At 45.8% G+C, this 22846-nt stretch overlaps 1 protein-coding gene across 2 annotated transcripts in view; it reads left to right on the top strand.

Moving 5' to 3' along the window:
* The window catches only part of SAMD10 (sterile alpha motif domain containing 10), a 410349-nt gene extending 395176 nt beyond the window's left edge, over positions 1 to 15173 (top strand). For both annotated transcript variants that reach the window (XM_069650844.1, XM_069650845.1), the window contains exon 5: positions 7056 to 15173. In XM_069650844.1, coding sequence (XP_069506945.1) covers positions 7056 to 7163 — 108 coding nt within the window. In that variant the 3' untranslated portion in view covers positions 7164 to 15173. The remainder of the gene's footprint in view (positions 1 to 7055) is intronic.
* The last annotated feature ends 7673 nt before the right edge of the window (positions 15174 to 22846 follow it).

Genomic DNA, 22846 nt, shown 5'->3' on the forward strand with positions numbered 1-22846 from the left:
GAAGTATGCATCCTTTAGGTCCAACAATGTCAATAAATCCCCTTCCTCCAGTTGGCTGAGCATGTGTTAGAACGTGACCATCCTGAATTTTTGGATTTCAAGTACTTGTTTAAACGGCGCAGGTCCACGATGGGTCTACAAACCCCTATCTTGTATTTGACCAGAACGTATCTGGAATAGACTCCGGAGGCCTGGAGCAGTTGGGGAACAAGCACTATCGCCCCTTTCCGTAACATGGCTTGCACTTCTTCCAGGAGTGCTGCTCCTGATGGGGAACCGGTGGAATATGAGGGCACCTGGTTGGAACTCCAAGGTGTGTCCCTGGGCGAGAGCGTCCAGCACCCATCAGTCGATGGGTGATCTTCTTCTACTCGCTAACAAAGCTCGTCAGCCGGCCTCCCACCGGGGTGCACTAGTGGGGGCCCAAGGTCTTGACTGGTTCAGGATTGCTTGGGCGCCAGAGACGGTGACCTCCACTACCGCAGGCCTAGGAGCGACCCATGTATGCTTCCTGCGTGGAGGATCGGGGAGGTTGCCTGTATAACATAGACTATCCCTTGGATGACCTACTCGATTTTCTCCTGGAGGAGTGAAAAGACGACGAGCGATGCTGCTGCAGAGTACAAAGGGAGCTTGCGTTCTCCGCTCCATGTCCGTCTTTATGGCTTGAAGGGTTTTGTCGACCGCCTTCCCGAACAGATTCTCGCTGTCGGACGGTATGTCCAGCACCTTCGCGTGAACGTCCCGGCAAAAGTTTGTGGCCTTCAACCATCCTTGCCGACGAAGGCACACTCTGTTTCCCATCCGTCTGAAACCCATGTCAGCTATGTCCACTGTAATGGCATGGTCTGATGCAACCTGAAAGAGGGTGAGAGCCTCCATTTTCTTGTCATCAGGGAGGAATTCGAGGATAGGGCCCAGCTTATACCAAAGCTCCCAGCCGTATCGGGACAAGATAGCCAGAGCATTAGCCGCCTTGATTGTGGATGCTGCTGTTTAGATGACTCTCTTCCACTTGGCGTCCATCTTCTTCCCCTCATTTTCCGGGGGGACTGATGATGCGGAAGCCGGGTTGTCCGAAATTTTCCTTGCAGCGAGTCCGGCGATGGTTGTGACCTCAAGCACTTGGGTGCGGAGTCCGGCACCCTGCATTTCTTCTCCAACCTGTCTCATTTGGTTGGAGCCATGCATGGGTTCTTCATGAGGGCTAGGCCTTCCTCCCAAATTTCAACCAATAAGGGTACTGCCGTGATCATCTTCCTTGTCACTGATATAGGAAGCCCTCCTTCTTGGCTTCCTCAGGCACCAGCTGGAACAGCTTGAAGGCCCTGGAGATCATCAAATGGAATGATCCCACCTCGTTTGGTGGAGAGCCTCTATGAGGGGAGTCCAAGTGCGGTGATTCGTCGTCTGCCGGGACAAAGTCCTCATCTTCATCGGTTTCCATGGTTGTCTCAGTACCAGGGTCCACTGGTGGAGTCGTGTCCCGACATGGTGGAGGGGGCTGATGCGGCGGCATCGGATGACGCTTCCTCTTCTTGCAGGTAGGCTGGTCAGGGGCCTGCGGTACTACAGGTGCTGGTGCTGGGGGCAACTTCTGCTGGATCTCTGTCACTAGGGTGTGGAGAGTTGATAGGATGTTCATGGATATGTTCCTCGGCTGTGGAGGGAATGATGGAGTGCTAGGCCCTGCGCCGCCGTCGTCCTTGTGGACTGTATGGACGGATGTTTGGTCGTTGTCATCTGTGGATGAGATGTCCATTGGCTGAACGTAAGCCTTGGAGGGCTACTTTGGGGGTCGCTTTGCCCTCAGCCCTTTTTCCCTCCAGGGGCCGTGAACTGCAGCCTTCACCAGAGGATGTCGCAAAGTGGTCCACTGATTCTTCGGCTGCACTTGATGAGCATGCTGTGAGGCGTCCTTCTCTTCCCCCGGCCTTCTTCCCTTTCTCTGATTTGTCCTATAACTTGGCCGGGGTGGAGGATTTCCTATTTGAGGAGGAACTCGATGGCAGGCTGGCTAATGAGGTGGATGGCGATCGCGGTCTATCTGACCTGGGAACCCGCATCAGCTGCGAACTCAGCGGAATCAGTCTTGCAGCTCTTGGCCTTCTCTTGGATCCCCACGAATGGGGCGTCCTCAAAGGACTTCTACCACCTTCCAGAGGGAGATAGCTCCTTGGACCAACCGGTCCTGGTTAAGGCATGACCCTGCTTGGAGCACGATCAGAGGCCTTGCTTGACTTGAGCCTTGCCGCCGGCCTGCTATACCTGTCCTTTGTTTTCTTCGAGATGCATAGGCATATCTTGCACCCAACCTCATTGTGGTCCGGGTGCAGGCAGTACAGACACTTCTGATGTCTGTCCACCACAAAGATGTTCCTGCATTGGGTGCAGGGCCTGAAAAGTGTCCTTCCCTCCTTTTTCTCCTCCGTCATGGTGGGAGGGTGCAAAGTAGGCCAAGATGGCCTTCCAGAAACTTCGACAAACAACCACCTTGAGGGGTGTGCAACTTCACTGACAACGGATCCCCATTGCCGGCCGATGAAGATAGGAGCACACGGGCTCCGATGGAACAAAAATATAACCTTTCTGTGAAAAAATTTGAAAAAAGTAAAAAATTGCTCGTAGAACAACTTGAGGACTCCCAACACTCAAGCATGAGGTAAAAATCTGAAGATGGCTGCCAGAGGCAGGCCTTACAAAGAGGACTGTCATTGGATGGGAGCAGAATGACCCAGAGGACAGTTATTGGTTTAGAGGAGAAATACAGTTTTAAAGTGAAAGTGAAACAGTTTTTTCTTGTACAGAGGATTCCCAGCCTGGCGACAGGGAATATTCATGAGCATGTGAATCCATGCCAGACCCCGTGCTGGAGAACTAACCCTTTGGGTTGAGGAGTCATTCCACTACACGCTGTCTTGGACCCAAATGCCTCGTCAAGGCTTCCTGCAATGTCGATCTTCTTGCTTTCTTTTCCACCCGACTCCTGGTTCTCCCCTCATCCAGCTCCTGATGTTTGCCAATCTCCTCCATTTCTCTTTTAGGCCCAATTCTGATCTTTGTTTACCAAATCCTCCTTCCTTTCCATCACTATCTACTCCTTACTTTCCTCTACTACCTCTTTCTGATGTATTGCAACCTCATCTGCAGTTCCTGTTTCTGCTACCTGGGGATCACGAACCACCTGCTCTTTAATTTCTTCTTCCACTTCCTCCTGATCTCCGACCTTCTTTTTAATGTTGTAAACCACCTCCTGATGTTGTTTCATCAGGCCCTGGCCTTTTTCTGCAGGAAGCCACGGGCGATGTGCTGTGATACATTATTGAGGTCATAGTTTGGAAACGTTGATGAGAACAGTACAAGTTCTTCAATCTCTCCTGCCTCTTACAGTTGCTCTGCTTGCAGAACGAGAGCTTCTGACACTTTAGAGCAGTCGGCAGTCTTTCACGAACTTGCTGCAGGGCTGCGCAAGAGATTTCTGCAAACTCTGGGAGACACACGAGCCCACAAGCAAGATCACATAATGATCCACAAGACCCATGATGTCGAACTGGGCTCCGGTACGGGAAGTGATCATTTGCGCAGTGTCAATTATGTTTCTCTTTGCCTGCTCAGATCTCCACTTGTTTAAAAATATAGGGCCTCATTACGAGTCCGACGGTAACCAAGGCGGTAAAACTGCCTGGTTACCGCCGGACTCGTATTACCATTCCGCTTCCGTGATTCCCAGAATTAACGGGGCATTACAACCCCCGTGAGATGGTGCCGGTGTTTCCTCGTCCGCCTGCAGGCGGGCGGTGTTAAACCCGCCAGGTCAGACCTGGTGGTATTGACATCTCCGCCTGCAGGAGTCGTGATCATCCAGTATGGAAACAACGGTGGCGGCAGGTTTGCTGCCACCGTTGTTTCCATACCGGGTGAGTTGTAAGTGTTTTGGCGTTGCCTCAGAAAGGGGAAGGGGAAGATGCTCCCAGTGGGCACCAGCCTGCTGGAAGGTTGTGAGTTGTTGACCTGTCTTGCACCACAGTGCCTTTTGAGTGTGTTTTAAAAGGGAAGTGTTGTCAATATCCCTGTGCCATATGGAAGGGACTGAGTAGGAGTGACAAATAGATAATTCTCTTACCACCGCATGCCCATCATCCTCTAGCTTTGGGTGGTACCCAGACCCTTTGTTCACCCCACTAAAAATGCCCATAAACAGGCAGTGAACTTGTCACAAGTGACAATTGAATAATGGATGCTACTGTTCTTATTGATAGAGCCAGGTCAGTCAATGTAATGGCTAAAGAACAGACCAAAAGGATTCGAAACTATGACCTATATCCCCTGAGGGTGTCCAGTTAAAGTTTTGAATCCTTTTGGTCGAATGCCAAGAGGATCGAATTAATAGGCCCGAAAACAAAAGGGTCGACATTTTTTTCTAACAAGTATATTTTTTTGGGGCTTTCGTATACTTAAAAAAAGTTGTTTTTAAATAAGAAAAATGGAGGGTTGAGGGGGAACCCCCCACAAAAGAAATCGACCCTTTTTTTCGGTCCTATTGACTCGATCCTTTTGGCATTCGACCAAAAGGATTCGAAACTATGACCTATAACCGTTCCTCACTATCCGTCCCCATCCACCACTGTACTTACTTTAACCTATGGTGGTTTCCTCGACTTTGCCATTGGCGGGTGCTATTGTTTCCAGGCTCTGTCATGACAATTATTGTGTTCAAGCCAAGTTCTACATAAAAACGGAAAGAAATGATATGCTACTGAACGTCAACAAGCAGAAGCAGTGACATTGGTGCATTTTACATTTAAGACATGCAGAGGACACAACAACCCTGTTGCAAAAACACAAAGAACTGTTTCAAGGATTAGGTTTTATGTTGTTTGAAAGGTTGGCAGGTGTGGCCCCACATCTCCCAACCAAACAAAGGGTAGTCCTGCATCACTGCAGGGTACCTTCATTGATGCATAAAAAGGTGGAGAGCAATCTATCAAAAGTGGAGGAGAAAGTCAGCATAAAAAATGTGGTAGGTCACACCCCACGGGTGCCACCCATTGTGGTGGTGGCCAAGCATAAGCAGCCAGAAAGCGTTTTGAATTTGTGTAGACAGGAGGCTGCCCAAAGAGGCTACCAAGAGGGAATGACAGTAAGTCAATAAATAACTGATAACTGAATAAGGCAGGGCTAGTAGTTATACTATGAAGCTCTGTTGTGTCATGATTGTGGCGAAGCCCACCGTAACCTTACCAGAATATAGTATAAGCCACCAAAAAAGCTCTCACTTAGAAACAGAAGAAAATGTCAGACAAAGGAAAGAGGAAGGAACAGAAGCAGAAGAGAAATGGATAAGAGGCGAGGGTGGGGGGGCAAAGAGGAGTGAGAGAGCAAAAGAGAAGCCGTGGTGACATTGCATGAAGCAAAGAGGGATCGAGGGAGAGACCGTGGGGCTCTGGAAACATTGAGAGAGGAGGCAGGCAGAGAGGGCTTGAGAAACAGTTCAGAAGACACTCAAAGGAAAGCAAAAATGAGTGGCTTCAACGTGGGGAAGGAGTACACATACCAAATAAGGTTGACAGGAAGGTTGTGGACAGTATGGACAATGTGATTTGGGGTATGGTTCTGAAATAGCAGCTAGGGAGGGGCATGAAGAGTGGGGATGGAAAGAAAAGAAAGAACGCCGAGACAAGCAGGATATAAGACAGAGCAGGATTGTGGTCTCAGAAAAAGAAAAGCGTGGGATCAATCAAATAAGGGACAGAGGCAAGAGGTCGGAGGTAATGGGTGCAGTGACTGGATAAACAGTGAGGGTATCTGTTTGAGGCAATTGGGGTCAGGCAGGGCCCGTTAACTAGGGCATCAGGGACTGAGATGTCAGAAACTGGCGAGAGGCATGGGTTAGAGAGACGACAATTCAACCCCCAGAACATCAACCGCTTCTAACATCCTCGCCTCCTCAGCTTTTTTTTTTTAAATGAACATAGGACTTGGTGAAAATAACAGAGCTCTTGTCGAGGCTTTACACATTCAGAATAAAAAAGAAAATAAAAGAAAGTGGAAAGAGATTTAAATGAGGGCACATAAAGAACCCGGGACTGCCGTAAGAAGGAGCAATGGGGAAAGGGAAAGAAAGAAATGTGGAATTCAGGAAACAAGGAGATCTGAGGTGGAAGGAAGGTAATGGAAGCATGGTGGGGGTTAGCATCTCAAGTCCTGTCCAATCCTCTGCTAGGTACAAAGAAGTGAGAGGATGGAGGAGATGGCAACTTTAGACCTATTCCGTTCGTTGCTAGGTATCAGGAAGCTGAAGCATGAAGGAGGATGGCACATCAAAGCCACCACCCTGGCCACTGTGGGATTTAAATGACTTAGAATTGCTTACAAATAAAATAAAGACACATTGACTAATAAGCAAAGGACCTGGGGTTAGGGGGACGAGAAGTCGCATTGCAGCTGCACACATGGATAGTGAGGCCTCACCTGTTGCACTGTGTCCAAATCTCAATATCACTTATGGAGTATCGTGTCCACTTGGGGAGTTCTCACCTCTTTCACTGTATTTAATCTTGGAGGCCATACCTAGATTATAGGAGGAAGTCTTCCAGGGCTCGGCTCCAACAGTGTCCAGTTCTGAAGACTTTGTCTGGAGTATTGTGCCCATTTCTGTAACCCACATGTTCAGGTTCTGGGGGCCACCTCTAGAGTATTGTGTCTTGTCAGTCACATCTGCAGAAGAAGAACTAAACATCGTAGACAGCACGCAAATATGTAACTAAAATGGTCCTTGTGCTGCAAGTCGTATGGGGGTCCTAAACATATAAACGTATATACACTAGATGAAAGGTGAGGGGGGACTGGGATACGGCATCCACATTCATAAAGCTAAAAACATGATAAGAGGCAGGACCAGTCAGCAAGAGTAGACAAATACTGTAAATAATGCTATACACGATACGGACTCTACTCCAGTCTGACCTCCTTTCAAAGGAATTCACTATTCGCTTTCCTGCTTTTTATCTCTGTACTAAGACTGTATTACTAATAGTTTGCCTTACTCTTTGCAGCCTCCTATGGAAACGTGCCCTAGTCGAGGGCTCCACTACAGTCACTTGTTGCAGCTCCACAAACACGGACCGGCTTTTGGGACAGACTGGGTTGACTCCAGTCACTAAATCCCAAACCGTATGTTGAGATGAGCAGAGGAGCTCCTCATGGCATTTTCCAAACGAGGGAGACCAGAGCCAACCCATTCCTTCTATGTGTAATTGCTTCCTTTTACAGAGCTGAACTCCACTGCATCAGCATATAGCGGGATAGAACAATATGGCATTCAATAGAACGCCAAGACAGATCCACCGTAGCAACACACGTCAAAAGTGCCAATTGCACTCGCTGAACTCTGGGGATTTACCGAAAGAAGAAGCTGCCCCTTGGGTGCAAAGGGATCCGGAGGACGTGGGGAGATTCTTGGTTTCGGACCCAGGAGCGTGTCCTCAGGTTTCTAAGGAAGATGAGAAGGAACAGTGGTGCAGCTCCTCCTATGTACATAATGTGGTAAAATAGCTGTATAATACGCTGTGATAGATACTCATGATAGGATATCACTGTGATGCCAGAGGATTCCCTGGCCTGCTTCATCCTCATACCTGGACATAAGATGCAGACTAATCACGGGTGCATTGTCACTCCAAAGGACACCTTGGCAGGTGCCCACTGAGAGCGAATTTTAATTTTCCTGAATACTGGAAGTCACTGTGCCTGCAGAAAGAGACCCACCTGCCCTAGTAGTCTATGTCTGTTTGTGGGGTGGGGTCTTTACTGTAAAGTACTGAATGTCACAATGTGTGTTGATTCCTTCCAGAGGAGCCTCCTGGTGCTCGCCTCCTAGGATGGGAGCGTCTTCCTCTTTTCTGACTCCATTGCACAGTCTAGTTCTTGAGCTGGTGGAACACTGAACTTGACTCCACCCGCTTCTACTTCCATCCCCTACACCCTCGTTGTTCATGACATTGACCTCCTACCTCGACCCGTCTCACAAGATCCTCCATTCTGTACTATCTTCCCTCAAGGTGAGCGGGGGGGGCATTGTGAATGACACCCTTTAAAGAGTTCAGCAACCAATGACACTACTGCCAAACCACTGGTAATTGGGGGTTCCGCCAAGGGTCCCCATATACCGGAGATGCCTCCCTTCCATGGGTCGGTTGTGGACCACACATCATTCAGCCTGAAATTCAGAGACCCATCCTCTTTTCGGGGGAAATGTAGCAGGGTCTTGTCGGCAGATGCCACACCAGTTAAATTACTGCTAATGATTTTTCAAAACATCAAAACGTATTCCTTCACTAATTTCCATGAGAATGTATTCATGTGCTTGATGACTCACCCATATGCTCATATCCTACTCACTTCCCCACTAGCTTGATTTGTCACTTACTCTGATGCTTAATTGCTCATTAGCTTATGTGGTAGCACACTCGCTCCGCTGAGTGAGGGCAAGAGGTACAGTGATGCTTGATTGCTCATTAGCTTATGTGGTAGCACACTCGCTCCGATGAGTGAGGGCAAGAGGTACAGTGATGCTTGATTGCTCATTAGCTTATGTGGTAGCACACTCGCTCCGCTGAGTGAGGGCAAGAGGTACAGTGATGCTTGATTGCTCATTAGCTTATGTGGTAGCACACTCGCTCCGCTGAGTGAGGGCAAGGGGTACAGCACCTTACCTTGTTGCTACTGTAGCAGCATTGTTTTCCACCCAATACGGTGCATGCTCTGATTCTTGAACGACCAATGCCACTCTTCCCTCCCCAGTTTTTCATGTCCACAGGGAAAATACATGAAGAGCGGGTGGCAGTCTTCTGAGCTCCTAGAGTGGAGCAACTGTCAGCCTTCCGAGCTGTGAGGATACTGTGAGGACCAGTTGTCAGCTTCCACCCTCCCACAGACGAGCAGCTGCCAGCCTTTCAACATCTGCTGAGGACTAAGTGAGGAGCAACTCTTGGTCTTCCACCCTCTGAGGCAGTTTATGTAAGGGCCAATTGCCTGTCTTTCACTTTCCTATAGCGGACTATATCATGTGAAAACCAGTTGTGAGCCTTTCAACTTCCGAGGCGGATGGCAGTCTTTCACACTCTGAAGTGAGGTAAGGATCAGCTGCCTGCCCTTTACACTCCCAAAAAGACCAGAATTCTGCTGTCAGTCTTTCATCATATGATGGAGATGAAGTTAGGGCCATTTTTCAGCCTTTTTCTCTCCCATGAAGAAGAAATCGGGACCAGTTGAGAGAACGCAGAGGAAATGGGATCTACATTTGAACTATCCAAAGGAATAAATGCTACCTGACGGGTTGGAGCCCATATGCGTATTGTCAGTAAATCCGTGGCTCTCCTTATGCATTCTTGTGAAGGCAGCCAGTGTGTGTTTAGGGTCGTGTCATGGTTGGTGTCTAGCCCTGACTGCACTGCAGAATGAATCATGGGTACACAATTTTTCAGTTAGTGTCCCTCTAGACTGACTGGTGCTTCTAAGGTTGCAGGACAAAGGAAGCCTCCGATCCACAATGACTGTTACTGGAAAAACAAAACTTCTCACTGAGCTACCATGTGACTCCATGCAACCGAAGACACAATGTTTCCCTTCCTTGGTTTACATTTAGCATACTAATTAATTCTGCTTATAGTCGTAGTCCATTTTATTTGAGCCAAGTGTGCCAAAGTACCATGTTACAATGGTTTGTAAGAAGTACATCCCATGACAGGAAACACACAGTTCAAGTGATATAGAGATATTTAGCAACCCCAGCATTCTCTTTATGAGAGCTTCTCTGCTGTGCTGGTGCGCAAGGCTAACAGAACTCACCTTGGCAAAGTTTCACCACAGACCCTACGTTGCCACTCCTGTAACACCATTTTAAGGGCCATGTTTTGCAACCAGCATCAATAGTTTGTAACCATGGAGCTGGCACATGACTGGGTGAGGACACATACACAGCGTGCCAAGAGGGATAAACATCATTGTTCTGTCTATAACAGCTCTGTGGGCGCCACAGGCCCACTCTGTCCATGCAAAGGACTTTAAGATAGTTGCTCATTCTCCAAGTATAAGATTAATAACATGAGCTGAAAATAATACAAACCAAAAGATCTTTGGCCAAAGGCATTGTGGTCAGTATTGCACATCTTACTTGGTCAGAACCCATACATCACTGCCATTGGCTGTTACCCATTGTCAACCCATGGTGAAGCTGTTGAAAAGGCAAACAAAGTTTTGACAGGTTTTTCCTGTTGTTTAAACCCTGTTGGGCTGTGAGGGCATTAAGAATTATTAGGAACTTGAGTGGAACATTGGGTGCCATCAGCCAACAAGGATCATTGAAATGCAGTCAAGAATTGCAAATATGTTCTTGTCATTTCCAAGAATCCTTTTAGGATTGTGGCACATATTATCCTTTCAAGGTACCCAGTTGCTCCTCATCACTTTCTGCAATGCGGGCTTATTTCGGTCACTCCTCCATCCAGGGCAGGCCTCGCAAATTCTTTAAAAGCGTGCTTGACCTGCAGGGCTTTTTCCTTAGTTTACATACTCGCCTAAAAAGAAATACACTTGCCCCATGGTTGCAGATGACAAAATATTTACTCATACTTTTTGTAAAATGGTGCATGTTACCATAAGCACACTTCATATTTGGTGCAATGCTACCACCCTAAGGCCAGACATGCACAGTGAATATTTGATTTGCCATTTACTGAAAACAGGGTTTGTTTGCAGTAAATGGCAATATAAAAGTTCAGAAATCCCCCTAATCACCGGCAAGGTCCAGTATCAGACAAATGGTACTCACTCTTCAAAAACTCTCCTCGCCAATGCAAGTGGACTAGTAGATTTTGCAAGCCCTGCATGGCCATGCTCCTCGCTCCCCTACGGGACAGTGCGGCTACTTTTAGGAACATTTTAGTTATTGCGAATGGATGTAAGGCTTAAGGTGAAGCAATCGGGCAGATGCCCAATGTTTGAGGCCATTTTTGGCATGATGAGTTTTTCAATAAAGCTACATAGAGGACTGCTTACCTGCACACAATAGAACAAACGAGGACAAAAAAGTTCAATAATGATTTGCTAGGTATGAGGTGGGTGCTTAGTATCAGAGAAAAAAACATGAGAATTAAAGGAACATTGAACAGAACACGAGCCTCAAAAAATCAGAAAAAAGGACAGCTAACGCAGTGTACGATGAATATGTTTGCTTTAATAAAACAGCCTACGTTTCAACTGGGACTATACATTGAAAGGTGGACTGAGAAATAGGTATGACCTAATGTCTCCCTCGTGGTATCACAAACCACCATTCATCAAAAGAGAAGGGCCTGTGCCTGTGCATTTGATGGCCTTCACACTCCACCATCCCAGCCACCATATTATGCACACCACACAATATTTGCTGTTTATCACTACTGGTCTGCACAACGATGTTCTGCAATAAAACATTGTTAGTCTGAATGTATTTAATGTGTTTTAAACCTGTTTGGAAATTCTTCCCATCAATTACAGTACCGTTGTAAGTCAAGTGTCAATCTCTTTCCTCGCAGTCTCGTAATCACTTTCCTAGATCATTGTCTTCCCTCTCTATCTCGTAATCTAATTAGATTCCTGTCTGTTTCCTGGTCTCGTACCTATGCTTCAGGGACGTTTTTACCCCATCTTGCATCCTTTCCAAGATCCCTGACTTAGCCGTCTATCTTGCATTCTTTCCCAGAATCCACCACGGCACCTTTCATGCTCTCTCTCTCTCTCTCTCTCTCTCTCTCTCTCTCTCTCTCACTCTGTCTCTCTCTCTCTCTCTCTCTCTCTCTCTCAGATCATATGTTGTATTATTGTATTCGCTCTTCTGTGGCCCCATCCTTTCCCTCTTTCCTCTTTCTTATTCTCTCTCACTCCTAGGGTCTATCTTACCTGGCTATGCATTGCCTGTCTCCATTCTGTGCCTGGGCATATTCTGCCCCCCACCCCCCAGCTGTCACCCTACAGAGAGTGCCCAATGCCCACTGTTACATGACAGGACTCTCTCTAATTCTCTGTCAGGTGCTGCCCTAATGGGAATTATCTGTGCATCCTTCCAATAGTTATTAATCACCAGTGACTGCAAGTCTTCCCTTTAAATCCAGTAAATGATCTTATTTCGAGAAAAACTCTGACACCGGCATTGTTGAAACGTTGAAGCTGCTTCTGTTATTGTTCAAGCACACCTGGAATATGCTCTCATCACTATGTGGCCATGAAATTGTGTAACAAAATCCGTTTTAAATAATATCAAATTTTTATATAGTGCGTCATGCTGGACTCCACACTCTTTTAGTAGGTCAAATAATCAGTGTTACTGTTACCCAAGTTAATGGTGCTCAATCTATCGACCTTGGAAGGATAACAGGAAATGTTGGTCCTGCCAGGATATGAGCCTGTAAACTGCAGGCTGAACACAGATTGTTGAAGCAAGCACTTAAAGCACTGGACTATCCTCCTGGTTATCAATCTGTTAGTCATTTGCATGATTCACCTACAGACTCTACTATGCCACTCTTAAATCTCAAGCGTAATGTAGTGTATTAATTACGTGAAACAAATTAAGGTACATTGTTAAACGCACTCTCAGGACACACGTTTTGTACCCATGGGAACTGCCTCGACCTGGCTCCCCTGAGGTCCTCCATTGTACCTACGCTGGGTCTCCACGTGGGGTACGTATGACATGCCCTCTGCCAGCTTCATCTACAGCTGTTGTGGGACAGTAGTCTTGTGTGAGCACTCTTAACATTCAGGAAAGGCATAGGAAAATACATAGGTGTGTTTCCGCTTCCCCAGGCAAGTTTCTAATCATTGCCTTGCGTCTCCATGAATCCACAAAGCCAAAATTATGTCACCCACAATGCCAGCATGCAGCTGCCCCCAGATCTTGCAAAATAATCTGATTTCTCTTCAGTAACCAAACCAACCTTGACCTTTCTCCGTCACCCTCAAAATGGCTGGCATCAATGCCTGGCCAGCCCTTAAACAAGCCCAACAGATCTGCGACCAAGTCACTGACAAAGACTATGAGTTGCATCTATGTCTGAAACATGGCTGGATGTTTGCTCAGGGTATAGCATTGCATTCACGCTCCCCTGAACTTCAGAATTGTGGCAAAAAAGACAGCAAAGTTCCTGTACTCCAAAAACATTCCTTAGTACCTGGTACTGCACGCTGGTATTGGCAACTCTACTAAAACACACTGGTACCTAAATCCTGTCTCTGAGAGCATCACTGCCATACTGCATTCCAAACAGTAACCCCTTTATCATCTCTGCCATCTATCCTCCAGCCTGTCACCTTTACTTATGGAATAGCAATGCAATATGATGAAGACTGCAAAATACAAAGACATACCAAAACATACAATGTTTCATCCTTAGTGGAGGATTCGGTACAAATTGTTAAGTTTAGCCAAAGCCTTTTCAAGTCATTTGTGGTACTGAAGGAAATTTCTTTGTGAGAAGTGATGGGATTTCCTTCAAAAGGGGTGTCTCCATTTCCTATTCACCTTCTGCTTCGAATCAAAAGCAATGATTAAAATAGCTTTTCATGAACGGCTGCCAATTAAAGACATTTCCCTGTTTTACGTTATGTGAACATGATTTGGGAATAGACAACATTGGCGGGCCTCATGGCACTAAATGTAGTTATACTACAAAAACGGCGAGTGTGCCCTGTGACTCACTAACACCTGGAGCAGCAACAATGAAACTATGAAACTAAAATGGGGGATGTGGTGTCATATGAGAAAAATCTAACATAAATTCAATTAATTGATAAGAAGAACAATTTTTCAAAGCTTTCACCCCAGGATTTGCTCGTTTCAGGCGCTGTGAATCAGGTATAAGGAAGCAGGTGTAAATCTGAAATGATCACAAACATTTCCTGATTTGCTCTACTGCAAGCCCTTGTGAGTCAGGCCCAAAGTGATCTGGGAGTTGTGGTGTTCTGGGCCTGATTTCAGTGTTTGGCCGCATTTTGGGGTGTAACCCATATTGAGAGTGATTTCCTACCTTATATAAAGAACGATGGAGCGTGATGCTCCGCCCATTTCAAAGGGGGAAGCAGGGATTGAATATCATTATACTTTATGCAGGGGGCAGATGACATCACCACAATGCAATTAAAGGCCATAAAATGATAAAATGGGGACAGCCTAGTCGGAAGCTAGACTAGGCTGTTGTCCCAGCCATAGATTATTTACAAGAGTACCAGCTAGAACATTTCATAAGATCCATGTTCCCTTTTAATTCGGATAAAATACCAGGTGCAAAGAAGTATGGATTACAAATATATATTTATTTTAGTTTTAAAGTGTGCATTTACTGGCTGAAAAATACCCCAATTGGTAATTACTTTTGTACTCCATAGAAACATTTTATTCTCCACTTACAAAATAGGGAGTACATTCTGCAACTTCAAAATTGTACCTGGAGCCCTGCTCGTATTCTTCCCGTACGCGCAGATAACAGGTAAAGCAGCCAGACATGAACAGATCCTACCCCACAATCCCACCCTACAGCAGGGGCAGCTAAAGTGTAAGGTTCCCTCACAGAGAAAGCGTACAATGCCGACTCCATATTCAGCCAGCCACAACACGATAACAAAACCTAACCACTACCAAATTATAAAATAAGAGTTTGGCATGTGGCAGCGTCTCCTAGCATCTCAGTAAATAGGTGCATTTTAAAAATGACACTAAAATGAATCTGTGAATCCTTGCCCAGCCTATGCACATAATGTGCACAGCTGCCACTGTATGGAGCGCTGGATAAGAAATACATTAACTACATTAAAAGGCTGGATTTAGGAATGAAATAGCCAGGCACCCTAGTTTGAAACGTTACTGGTTTAATAAACGAATCACCTGAAAACATCGCCAGGTTTCTGCGAGGGATCTTGTCTGTCTGTCTCTACATATCTTTCCAATTGTATCATGTCCTTTCCTCTACTTCTCTCCTTCTATCTCTCTTTCTACATCCTTACCACTGCCTAAACATGGCCTCCTTCCCTATTTTTGTGTTTATGGATTGCATTTAATTGAAACCCAGTATGTACATATGTGTAGCTTTTTCTTTTTACAAAAAATGATAAATAAACAAAACTATTTGTAAATTGTTTGTTTACGTTTCTTTATTATGAACGTTTCCTGGTTGATGCAAAGACAGAGGACAGATGCTGCATATAGCAGTACTTCAAGGCAGCAGCTTACATCCATAACTCCCATACATCAGATACAGCATAAGCAGCAGTGCAAGCTCCCCCACATGTAGAAAAACAGATATACACGGGCAGCAATGTAAGCTTCCCAAACGCAGAACAGTTATAGCATAGTTAGCAATGCAAGCTCCTCTCAAACAATGAAAAGGTACAGCACAGTCCCCAGTGGAACCTCCCCTCACATACAGAACCGATACAGCACAGGCAGCAGTGCAACCTTCCCTTCTACATAGGCACAGAGCAGTGTAAGCTTCCTCCACACATAGAATCGATTGAGCACAGGAAGCAGTGAAAGCTTCCCTCACACACAGAGTAAGCAAGCAAAGGTGTAACCCTTCTTCACACAGAACAGGCAGGGCTGGAATGCCCAACCGGGACACCGGGACATCCCCCGGTAGGCCTCTGGCCTCATAGGGCCTCTTTGGTGCCGAAGGATACAAGTTGCGTGACTCCGCATGGGTAGTTTGTTTTAAATCGACTGCCTGCCTGCCTGCTGCCCCCATCGACCGAGGCAGGACCTGCGCATTTCTTTTCTTCCCCGCATCGCTGGGCATGGACAGGGGGGCAGACGGCTCGCGCCTGCGCATGAGGGCCTGTGCACCAGGGAACCGCACGTGCCCTGCACACACATTGCGCAGGTCAGGTGCAGGGCAGGCTGCACACAGCGGCCTTGCCCGAGCAGCTAAGTGCGGGTGTGAGGCCTTTGGCTGGATGTCGACTCGAAGGTAAGCAGATGCTTTTATTCCCCAAATAAAAACGCAGGCCTGCATGCCAGATGACACCTTTTGGCAACAGCCTTCATATTTGCTGATATTAAAAGTTCGATGGTATGGCGTGTTGAGGTGGTCATGAAAAGCAGTGCAGCGTGCCGCAAAATACACAGGTCCTGTGGGCTACTCCGCAGGGGTACAATGTTACCCTGAATTTGCCTGTCAACCTTATAGATAGCTTAAACTCCATTTGCTTTTAAATAGCGCTGATTTTCTTTTCACTTAGCGGCTGAGGTGAGGGAAGGGCAGCGACAAAGCTGCAGCAGAATAACTGAGCGTGATGAAAGAACACAGACTGATTTGCCGCACTGGGTGCCAGGGAAATATATGGTGCTTTCGGAAGCACTGGTAAATAAGCCGCTGGCAGTAAAGGGCGGTGTGCCAGTTTAGGGAGTGTTGGCCCACACTTGTGTACATGTAGATGACTGACTGCTCCGCACACTGGCTCTTTTCAGGTCATTGGCATATTCCCAGCATAGCCTGTGCACCCAGCACGGGACATAGGAACAGTCCTCAGTCCACCCCACCCCCCAAGTTCCTCGAGATAAGATGTCATCCTTGGGTGCAGTGGGACCCCGAGGAATTTGAAGGATGGCCAGAGGGAGGACGTGGTAGAGATGTCCCATACAAAGCAGGCTTGGTGGGGTTTGGGAGCACACCTACCACTGATATGTGGCAGCGCCCATCATTAACCCCATGCCGCCATGTGCTCCAAACAGAATAGAACCACACACAGTAAATTCATAAAACATCTGATTGCTACTTTCCATGAAGGCGAAATGCCTCTCGGCGTGCCTGTTTTTTGCATTTTCGGTGGTACGTGTTCATTTCAAAGATATGCGTGAGGTCCACAGTGTGTTGCACTGCACACTGCAGCACTGCAGTCTGCAGCTTAAACAGGGAACCGGATTTCGGGCAGGCACGGGGATACCCTACCAGGAAGACATTATTTTAGACACAGAACAGAAATAATATAGAGATTGTGAACTGTGAAGCGTTTCAGCCAGGGAAAGGCTCCTGGTGGGATGATCTGGTGAAGAGCAGAGTCACGCCCTTTTAACTGCCATGGGCCCCGCCTCCCCACCAGTGCCAAGGCCTTTTTTGGTGATTTCGGTATGTCACCGTTCAATGCCTTCTAACATTTTCTCCTTCATTAACCCTGTAAGTGCCAAGGATGAGCTATCTCGTCCTTGGCAACAGGGAGGTAATCCCAAGGACGAGATACCTCGTCCTTGGCACTTAAGGGGGGAGTCTATCTGCAGAACTTGGGGTCACTGGATAATCCTGCAGGCAGAAGTGGTATTAACTACCCATTGTTGGTAGCAGGTGCAAAAGGGTGCGAGTACCTGGGCATCTAATAGCAGTGCCTGACAAAAGTGTAAAACGTATGCACTAACCAAAGATGTTGGCTTTTCCAGTGCTTGTTTTGAACAGGACTTCAGTGGCTTTGCCAATGCTTGTTTTTAACAGGACTTCAGTGAAGGACATGCAGACTGCTTATAAATCGAGTCCCGAAGGCAGGCCTGGTAAGACATTTTTACTACACCAGTAGCGTGTTTACAGCTCCACTTAAGTCATTAACTCTCAGAAGACTGCTTTGAACAAACACTGGCAGGCACTTTGAATGTAAAGTCTGATGAAAGTGAGCTGAAAGAGTTCCCACAAGGATGCGTTTTGGGAGGGTAGAGGCAGGAATGGGTGGGAATCTCTATAGGGATTAGCATGGCCATGGGCAGGCAATGGGTGGGCACATGGCCAAACAACACCTACAGACTATCACCCTGATTCATGGAATTATTTGCGTGTAAACAGGGATTTGCATGCCATTCTGCCCGCAAATCCCTGTTTGATGAATGGGGATTTGCGGGCAGAATGGCACACACATCACCAGTGGTGGACTGGCTACAGAAAATGTATAAGATGGGGCCACTTTGAACATTATTTCCAGGACCTCTTTTGGTTCCCAGTCCACCCCTGAGAACAGGTGCAGCACAACCACCAATGCAAGCTTCCCTCAGACCGGGCAAGTGAAGCACAAGCAGGAGTGTCCACTTCCTTCACGCATAGTGCAGGCACGTGCAGCGCAGAACATTGTGTGTGCCAATGTTGGAAAGGCATCCTTTGGGCCAGAATCGACCAATATAGCAATAATAACCTGTGATGTTCCCTAAGATGTAATTCCGAGCAGCATTGCTAAGAATCAATATAATGGGTAAATATCTATTGGCTCATGCACAAATGCAAATGGTTTTGAAAGCCATATCAATATTTCGTAATGCCATACGTGCCACATGTTTCGCTCCCAGAGCTTTGTCAAGGTGAGAAAGTACATGCAAAATGTAATCAAGGATGTGCTTCAACATATAATTATTACAGTAGTACAAAATCATAATTGAAAAATGTATTATAAGTGCAAATACTGAGAACATATAATGAAAGAAAAATAAAGAGGGACGAATGGAAGAATGAGGAAAAAAACAGAAACAATAGGTAAACACTAAGCACATTTTTGGAACTCGTTATATTATTCCAAAGTTAATAAAAATATAAATGGTTTGAGATAGTTCTGTCAGTTCATGTGATCAGTGCATCCTTCGACACCAGAAAAAATAATAATATTGGTAAACATGATATATTGGTCTAAAGATACTATTTTGATCTAACATACAATGTATGATGTTATTAATGAATTGATGACTAATTGAACTAAGCGTTGAATTGATCAATAGGGACAGAAACTACTTAACCAGATTGTGATTGTATGTATGTTGCGGTGTCCCAAAAAAAAACAATCAAATTATAATAACTAATTAGATATGTATGGCGTAACTGTAGATTCTATAATGATTTATCCTACTGGATATAATATTTAAAATACCATACCCTTATAAATGTATTAGAATGGTTAAATATAAGATGTAATAAGATGTAGCCATTGAAGAGTGCACTAGATGTGTACATCTTATATTTAATGACCATTCTATTGTTAACATTGTTGTAGCTTCTCACCAATCCTCACTTACATGGGCCCTTGCAAAATAATTGTTCAGAGCTACTGCTTTTGAAAGGTTTTGGGTAAGATTCTTACATTTATATCGCACTTTTTAATTTGAATAATCCAACTATTTTTACCTATACATTATACTGTGATAAATCCAATGGAGCCATCACGGGTTCCCTGGCGGTGACCTTCAGCCATGTGGCCAGGGGACGGCAGCTGCTACCCGATCCTGACCCAGGGGGTGGTTACATGAGGGAGGATCACATTGAGGGAGACAACTACCGAGGAGATGTTATGACTTAATTGGAGGAGTCAGTGTTCCCCCACTTTCCCATGAGAAAGACCCCCTAAACCCCAAGACCTTAAAGGGCTATTGTCAGATAATGATTCCATCCACCCCGCGTAGAGGAAGTCAAGAAATCTTTTCTCTACATCATTCTAGTCAGCGCCCCGCTTTCTACCCAAACACCCATAACTCACACATAGCACCTTTTGTTCTTTATGTGCCTTTATGTAAAGTTCAGGAGACCAACCATTCAAGAGTTAAGAGTCCAAAGGTAACCATGATCTGTTGTGACTTTTTGTGAAATGTGTGAGAAAAACCATCCAGGAGTTAAAAGCCCAAAGAAAGTTATGGACTTCAACTCCCATGACCCCTCAGGTAGGGAGACAAGGAGGAGGACAAGGGAGTTTGTGCAGAGTGACAGGAGTTTGAAGTGTAAAATGCAGACTAGTTGTTTTTCCAAACCTGTAATGAGCGGGACATTTACAAATGGCAACCACATTATGGAACAGAGAGGTGCAGCAAGCAGTGCCAAAGGAGATGTTGCCATCCACGCTGGCGAACCTAAGCGCGAGGCATACAGAGAGCTGGCGAAGCAGAGAAGGCCGCAGGGACAGGGAGAGAGATGCTGCATGCGAGCACTTGACGAGGCAGCAAGCTTCATCCCGGGCCGAGAAGGAGAGGTGGCGTGTGAACGCAGAGCCGTGCTGCGGAGCGTCTGCACACTCCAACCTGGAAGGCAGGAGAAGAAGCCATAACGCAGAGGCGCAAGCAACGTGGGAGACGGAAAAGACCGGTGAGTCTGCCCAAAGCAGCTGGGGGCCCTGGGGCATTCCAACAACTGCACCAATGAGTGATTGAATGGTACAAGATTGCTAATGCAGAAAATATAGAAAGGCAAAGTTTGCTTGAATGCAGTAAAGGCAAAGTACATATTCAACACCCAATAAGAAGAATGTTTGATGCAGGAAATCTACAAAGGCAAAGTTTGTTTGAATGCAGCCAAGGTGAAGTACAAAGGCAAGACTCAATAAGAAGAATGTTTGAACGCAGACAAGACAAAGTATAAAGGCAAACCCCCAATCAAATACAGATGCATGAAATGCCAATGTGCGGACGAATTTTGAGTAAGTACATTTGAATAAAATATTACCACAGCTAGATATACCAAGCACCCCGTGGTATATGCTATTGTGGTACATCAAGGAACTGTGAAACATATTGGAAGTCCTGGCAAGCGAGTATACAAGGCAGGTGAACTGGTACAAAGATTCCTGGCAGGAGAGTACATCAGGTGATCTGAGAATCCTAAAGAGAAGTCCTGGCAGGTAATCTGCCAAGATATAAGAATATTTACAGAAATACTGTTACAGAACGTTTTGCTTGAACACAACTTTTTAGTTGAACAAGAACTTTGTTTGTCCATTGAAGACACCAAGGAACTGTTAGCTAAAGAGACATTTTGCCACCCTGTTTAAAAATCCAGCAGAAGGGGACCATCTTCTAGATTCAAGGGTCTTTACCTTGGAGAACATTTTTGTTGGAGGTATTCTGACACTTTTTGTTTTCAACAATCTTTCTACCATCAGGTTAAAGACATTTCCTTGCACCTTTTGTTGTTTGTTTACAAGTGTGAGGGTCAGGATAGGTTGTTTTGGACGCAAGCATGGCTTTTCAGTTATTGACATCCTGACACAGAATGATCCTTAGTTTTAGTTTCAAGGTAGGGAAGTTCCTCTTTAGACAAGGACTACAGAGGCATTTTTCCAACCCATTTTTATTTAATAAAAATGTCTTTACATAGGAATACCACAATCTTGTGTCCGTCTTTCATTGTGACCCCTCACAATACTCCACTTTCAACTATGATTCCAATTAATACTGACAGCCTGTACAATAATTTGCTCAGATGATTCTTTGAGACATTATTACAGGTAACACATTTTAGACAATTTGGTTCCGAATATTGTGCCCCTATTTTTCAAAACAATATTTAGTTTTATTAGAACCGTCCATTCATTAATGTCCTCTTTGTACATTAGATAACAATAATGGTCCTCATTATGAGTTTATCGGTGTAATTGATACTAATTACACCACACAAAATTACATTTACCACTGTGGGGTCCTGCAGAAATAGTGCTAAATTACAAGGCCACATGTGCGCACCCAAGCTGTCAGCTGTAACAGTAATTCCTCCTAGCAGAATTAGCATTAAAAATCATTACCGAATGGTAAATCTGCCACTTTTTTGGTGGAATTAGCATTACAGTAATTTATAGGAGCACTAGGCATCCTGTTACGCACTACGGCAGTAGCGCTGTTACAGTCTAGTGTTTCTCCATGATGGAGGCGCCTGCAATGGAGATCCGCCCAAGAAACGTATATATCAAAAGAGACACAGAAGACAGGGTCTCTCTCTATGCCGACGATTTACTGATTTATCTGGGTAACCCGGCGGTCTCCTGCTCCATAGTCACACAGATACTGATAGAATATGGCAGGTTCAGGGGACTGAAAGTAAACTGGAGTAAATCAATACTGTTCCCGATTAAAGGAATAGACTGTATACCTCCTGAGGGCTCCCCGTATAGAGTCGAGATGGAACAATTTTGATATTTGGGCATCCTGGTCTCAAACATACTAGAGGACTATGTGGTCAACAACCTAAACTCAATTGTACAGCGGTTCACACAATATGTGAGCCACTGGGTGACACTGCCACTGACCCTATTGGGAAGGGCAGCGCTCTTCAAAATGCTGGCTCTTCCCTGCTTTTTATGTATCCTACAAAATGCTCCTTTACACATTCCCGCATCTGAATTTCGCAAGATAGACAAGACACTGTGGAAGCTACTATGGGGAGGGGCAGGCACCCAAGGATAGCGCTGACTGAGCACCCTCCAACGCTCTGTGTGGGAAGGAGGGATTGGGCTCCCACATATTCAAACATACTACTGGGCAAGCCAGATGGCGGCTATAAATGATATACTGCATGTTGATCCAGAACTACCGCACATACGAGCTGAGAAAGCGGCGAGACATGGTATACCCCCGCTCGAAAGCTTGTATCACGTAGTGGCCCGCCCTCCTCGAGGGATAACAACCCGCATGGCTCAGATCTGGGTGGAGACTCATAGACATATAGGCTGGGAAAATAAAATTACCCCGGTACAACACTATGGAATAATACATTCCTCCCAGAGCTTCACAAACTACCCAAATGGCCGAGTTGGGAAACAGCTGGCATATTAATGATTAAGGAAGTAATCAAAGATGGCAAAATGATACCCTTTTCTGAACTATCGGACAGTTATGGTCTCCCACCAACTGAACAATACCATCACACACAGTTGTTCCACGCACTTAAAAAACACATGCCAGACCTAACTGACCTGCCAGATTGCACACACATAGAGAGGAACATTGTTTTAGATAGTGTGGATGTTAAAACGACATCTGTCATGTGTAATGCCATTTCTTCCTTTGCCATGAAATAACTATGTAGTCTGAAGGCAA

This window comes from Ambystoma mexicanum, chromosome 3p, assembly GCF_040938575.1.
Source record: "Ambystoma mexicanum isolate Mex_15411 chromosome 3p, UKY_AmexF1_1, whole genome shotgun sequence".
NCBI classification, from domain to species: domain Eukaryota; kingdom Metazoa; phylum Chordata; class Amphibia; order Caudata; family Ambystomatidae; genus Ambystoma; species Ambystoma mexicanum.